Source organism: Austrofundulus limnaeus, unplaced genomic scaffold (assembly GCF_001266775.1).
Source record: "Austrofundulus limnaeus strain Quisiro unplaced genomic scaffold, Austrofundulus_limnaeus-1.0 Scaffold508, whole genome shotgun sequence".
NCBI classification, from domain to species: domain Eukaryota; kingdom Metazoa; phylum Chordata; class Actinopteri; order Cyprinodontiformes; family Rivulidae; genus Austrofundulus; species Austrofundulus limnaeus.
The window spans coordinates 158,416-164,054 of NW_013952910.1; the positions used below are offsets into that span (position 1 = coordinate 158,416).

At 43.4% G+C, this 5,639-nt stretch overlaps 1 protein-coding gene across 9 annotated transcripts in view; it reads left to right on the forward strand.

Annotated features, from left to right (window-relative positions):
• auts2a (activator of transcription and developmental regulator AUTS2 a) overlaps nucleotides 1-5,282 on the forward strand; it is a 40,490-nt gene extending 35,208 nt beyond the window's left edge. For all 9 annotated transcript variants that reach the window (XM_014025909.1, XM_014025901.1, XM_014025905.1 and 6 more), the window contains one exon: nucleotides 2,788-5,282. In XM_014025909.1, the coding sequence (XP_013881363.1) occupies nucleotides 2,788-4,018 (1,231 nt within the window). In that variant the 3' untranslated portion in view covers nucleotides 4,019-5,282. The remainder of the gene's footprint in view (nucleotides 1-2,787) is intronic.
• Nucleotides 5,283-5,639: the final 357 nt, after the last annotated feature.

The window sequence follows — 5,639 nt, forward strand, 5'->3', positions numbered from 1 at the left end:
TGGGGTCACAAGTTTTTGCCATGAATATTTTGTGGGTCAGAAGATAAAAAGTTTGGGAACCACTGGTTTAGAGTACTTAGACATCAGTATCATATACTGTATACCTCAAATGTTGAAAAAAAATAATGCACACACCAGTGTTTCCCCTACCATTATACAGGCGGGCGATGAAAACTCTGCTTTTAATCATGTAGCACTGATGCGACAACTTTGCAAGCTACTTTTTCTTTCTTTAAAATAAAATGCAACAGGTGAAGCCACAGCACTGTTACCTGATCAATAATTTAGAATCACCAACACAGACCCCGCGTGCGATCAGGTTCCTGCGAGTCCGTTTATGTTCTATAAATAGCGCTGATCAGCAGCGCAGCTGTAATGTCCCTCAACTTTGAAAAAAGTAACCAGAGTAGTTTGTAAACTCAAATCCAGACAGAATCAGCTGCTGTACTGGTCCTGCTGGACTAAACATCGAGCTGAGCACTCCTCTCCTCTCCTCTGTCTCACACACACCGCAGGTCAGACAGTCACGTTCAGGAGCATTAACCCATAAGGGCCCAGATAATAATCGGTCTTTAAAATGTGGTAAATAAATTATTTTCAGTGACTGAGAGGAAGTGTTTTTGATAGTTGCATAATTGCATTTTCTAAATGTTATCCTTTATATCTACAAGATAGTTCTAATTCTTAGAAAGGACATGATTTGAGGTTTTTAATGATAATATTTTATTCAAAACGTGTTACAGAAGTCAGAAGAAGCAGGTTTATTTTGAACAAACATTACAAACDTGTTCATTCCTACAAAACTGTCAAATATATTTACAAACAACACTAAACGGACTCAGATTAACATAAAGTAAATCATGTTTTATAATTAAATGTCTGTTTCCTGCTATAAAGAAAAATCCTCCTCCTGTCCTCCTTGTTCCTAATCAGGGTCAGGGTAGGGCTGGAACCTGTCCTCGCTGCCTTTGGGTGAAGGCAGGGGGCACCTGGACAGGTCTCCAGTTCACCAGAAACACCTGGGGTCTCATTTATAAAGGATTGCGTGGAAACCATTCTAAAAGTGAACGTACGGCTAAAAGGCGGAAATGGCTTACGCCAAAAAAAATTCTGATTTATAAAACCGTGCGTACACACGTTTCTGCGCACCTTTCCTTTATAAATCACAGTCGCACGTCAGAGTTTGCGCACGAGGTCCCACCTCAGGTTCTACCCTCTACACGCCCACATTCAACCATAAACAGTCAATGTAAAGTACCTCATGAATGTTAAGATGTATTTAAATCTGTCAGCTGATCAGTGTCAACAAAAGTGATTGGTTCAGACACGCTCCGTCGTGCCTCTGGAGGATGACAGGTGCTGACTGACAACTGCTCACGTGAACAGAATGTCTGTAATTGACACAGATTTTCCCTCATTTTGCTTTAGAGTAATCTAACGATTTTTATAAAAAAAATAAAAATAAAAAACCTTAGCTTCAAATTAATTTTCCATCAGAGCCTGCAGGATGATAAAAAACAATAAAATTAAGTTAAATAAGTCAGATAAAATTAGAAATTAGTCCACCGCTTTTCTCCTCATCCTCTCCCCCTCCTGCTGCTCTGTTATCCACAGCAGACACCCCCGCTCGTGCACACACACACATACACACACACGCATCCCCCCGCGCGTGTGACAAACACGGACTTTAAATGTTTATAACATTCACACTGGCGAGGTGGATGCGCCCTGCGCGTGTATCCAAAACTTTTGCTGTCCTGCTGTTCTTATCGGGGAGGGGTCTGTGGGTCAGGGAGGTGTCTGTGGGTCAGGGAGGGGTCTGTGGGTCAGGGTCGTCTGAGGAGGAAGCAGATGAATGGAGTTGCACACGGGAACTTTTATTTAAGATTTAAGTTTTTTTTTATTTCAAAGGTCCTCATGGCTCAGCAGCAGAAGCATAAAAATTACTGTTAAGAAAGTTGATGATAAAGTTTAATAAAAATCTAAGTCTGATTATGAAGGTAAATTAAATATCTGACAGTGATCATTACACAGTGTGGCTCTAATTCTTCACTTCACCATCTGTGTCGCAGTTTCACGTCTCCAAAATGAGTGTACGCATGGGTCAGAGCTGGCGTGAGGCACCGCACATTTTCACGTCAAGTTTGGATTTTATGAATCACAACCTTGGCGTAAAAAGTGGCGTATGCAAGTTTCTGGGCTCAAATTGTGCGTATGCCAGTTTTATAAATCCGACCCCTGGACAGGTCTCCAGTCTCCATCAGGGACAAAAAAGAGACAATCAACCATCCACACTCTGTCACACCTAGAGTCACACAGAAGAGCTCCAGAAGGTTTCAAACTGAGAACTCTGGACTCAGATCATCTGCTGCACACAGTTTTAATCACTTATTATCAATAATAATTTTATTGATAATTATCATGAGGAGTCCTTAACTTTAGGATGTAGTTAGGCAATTAGATATTCATGTCTGTGTAAATTTATTACCATAATTGAAAGTGAGTTGCGTAAATTTATGTTTTCATAAAACAAGTAGCCASCCCCCCCCCCCAAGACCAATTTCCTAGGGGAAACACTGCACACTATAGAATATTTGAGGAAATTGACACAACTACGGCAAAAACTCACCTCTCCACAAACTCTGTTGTGAGTAGACGTTAGATAATTTTGTCCTAGATCTGAAACTATGGACTAAGTGTTCCACACAACCCTACTTCAAAAGATAACCTTTAAAACTGTAGAGAGTTGGTTGGTAGTAATGTGAAGTATTTTCATTGTACTTTTAGGGATTCTCTAGAAAAGCGTCAGCCAAGCCATCCGTCTCCTGTACCCGTTCATCCCATCAACCTCCTGGGACACAGCCGGCCCCCTGAGCACCACAGGAACCACCTGCCACCTGCTTCTGGAGAGCCTCAGAGGGACAAGGAGAACAAGGCCAAAGACCGAGAGAGGGAGCACTTGGACTCTTGGAAAGACAATGGAGCAGACGACCACAAACTAAAAGAAAGCCAGCACAGTGACAAGGACACTCCTGTCATTCACGATGGCAGAGTGTCAGAGGATAAAGTGTCCAACCGGGGGACAACGTCGCCGTACATTCGTCAGACCAGTCTGGAGCGTCCCAACAGTGGTCTGAGCAGGGACGTCCTGGAGAAGAAGGCAGAGCTGTCGTACGAACAGCAGAAGAAGAATAATGAGGTGAAAGTAAAGGAGGAAAAGAAGGAGGAGCAGGACGGAGCCACAGAGAGACCAAGTGAGCCCCCGCCACAGGCCCCCTCCACACCCACTCTCCACCCTCCCTCTTCAATGCCTCTGCCCATGGGCATGGCTGGTGTCCACCCCATCAACAGCATCAGCAGCTTAGAGAGAACTCGTGTAGTGGCCCCGTTCATGGGGACGAGCCCCATCGCAGGAGCTGAGAGGTTTCCCTACCCGGCCTTCCACTGGGACCCCATGAGAGACCCCTACAGGGGCCTGGACATTCACAGACGGGACCCTTTGGCCAGGGACCTGCTGCTAAGGAATGATCCTCTCCACCGGCTAGCGGTGCCGCGCCTCTACGAGGTGGAGCGCTCCTACAGGGACCGTGAGCCCCACGACTTTCACCGTGACCATGCCCACTCCCTGGTGCTGGAGCAGAGGAGGGAGCAGGAGCGCGCCCACCTGGAGGAACGAGAGCGCCTCAACATGCTCAGAGAGGACTACGAGCACGGACGCCTCCACCCACCCATCCACCACCCCGCCCTGGAAGGCCACCTCCCCCACCCTGCCCCGGCCCTCATGGCCCCCGGGCTCCCGGGCATACACTACTCCAGGGTGAGCCCCTCGGCAGCGGCAGCAGCTGCAGCTGCCCATCACAATAGCCTCCTTAACAAACCCCCCCCAACAGCATCTTTAAGCGCTCCGCCCCCCCTCATCCCCACGCTGGGTGTCCGGCCTGGCTCGCCCAGACGGACTACACCCCTGGCCACAGATATCAGAGACAGAGCGGCTCACAAAGACATTGAGGCACGGTGAGCTGTGCCTGAACAGACCGGGTGCCCCCCTGCAGTCCTGTGCCTCACCAACATTTAACTCACACCAAGCACTTAACTTTGGACAAAGCAAGCCTGTAACATCGCTGTGAATAATTTATGTGGCCAGAGAAAGGCCTGAATTGTTTTTGAATAAAACTATGAAAAAGAAAACTTTTTTCCCACAGTTTTCTCTGTTTTTGTGTGCATTCTTTCTCCTGTATAGCAAAGTGACGTCATGTATGACTAATTTTGGAATGTACAGGTACTTTAGCACTGACACTTGTGTGTAGATAATGTGTACAGTCGCTGTGCTCACTCTGTATGGATTAAAATCATGGGACAAATATGCAAAATGTTGTTTTAAAAGCTTTACTTTGAATAATTGTAAATATAGGAGTATTAAGGCTGTGATTCAGAATGTTCTTCTGGCGATTTTTTTTTATTATTATTATTATTTTTAACTTCAGATTCGCATGAACCAGAGACCCCATGTTCAACTATGCAAACTGTCTGGGTTCCCTTTTTAAAAAGCTGGCATTTCACAGCACTGCTGACTGTGCTCCAATAAAAGGCTGTATTCTCTCCACAACCCAACCTGTACACAGGGAGCGTCCACGCTAACACCATGTGATCCACACAGGGTTTGTAATTTTAAACTAAATGATTTCAGAATAATATCTGATGATAAACTGTAGTGACAATCTAGAAAATGAATTTCAAAGGCTTCTGTTTAATGTAAAAACAACAACAAGACAGATTTATTCTTACTTTAGCCTTGTTCTGAGGAAAATTCAGCCTGTTTGGATGGCAGCACATTCACCCAACCAGAGGAGTGTAAACAAAATCTGTTGGTCCAACGGTGTGTTCAAGTGCTTTTTTTAAGGTTGTACCTATAAAATCAAAACAGCAACTGTTTGCAAGTTGGAAACAAACTGCAGAGATCTATTTTAGTAGTCCACTGAAGGTTTAGTTGTGCGCTTCAAACTCTGTGATATCATGTTGTGCAGTGTTTGTTTTTTGTTTTGTTTTTTTAATCTAACTACAAAATGTCCACCAGAGCCATAGTGGTTAGTCAATGAGTATTGCAAAAAGATTGTCAAATGAAAACCTCTTTTGCTGTTTACTGTGTACAGGAGAAAAAAATTCTTTCTAGATCATGTACAAAAATGAAAAAAAAAATTAAGCAACTGAATCTACAGCATGTTCCTCATTTAAACTTGTGTTATGTAAATTGTGCCATGTTATTAAAAATGTGTACTTGCCGATTTTGAGCCTTATTTCTCCACTGTCCTCTGGGCATGTCAGATTTTTCCTCAATGAGATTCTGGAAGACGAACTGCAGAAATACAGTTCTTGCCCAAAAACCAGCCGTGAAGATTTTGTTGATTTTTTTTTATTATTTAAAATGGATATCAGTGGATATCATGCTTTTGAATCCTTCCTTACAAAATCCTGTCTGAATTCCTCCTTATTCTAACTTTTTTTAATCACTTCAGTAGAAAAAAGAACTTATTAGTTTCTTAATTTCTTCATCATCAGTGATTTTTTTTAAGTAAAGAGAAAATAGAGAAATAGGGAAAAACAAAGAGAAGTAATTAGAAAGATTGAAATAGAGATTAGAA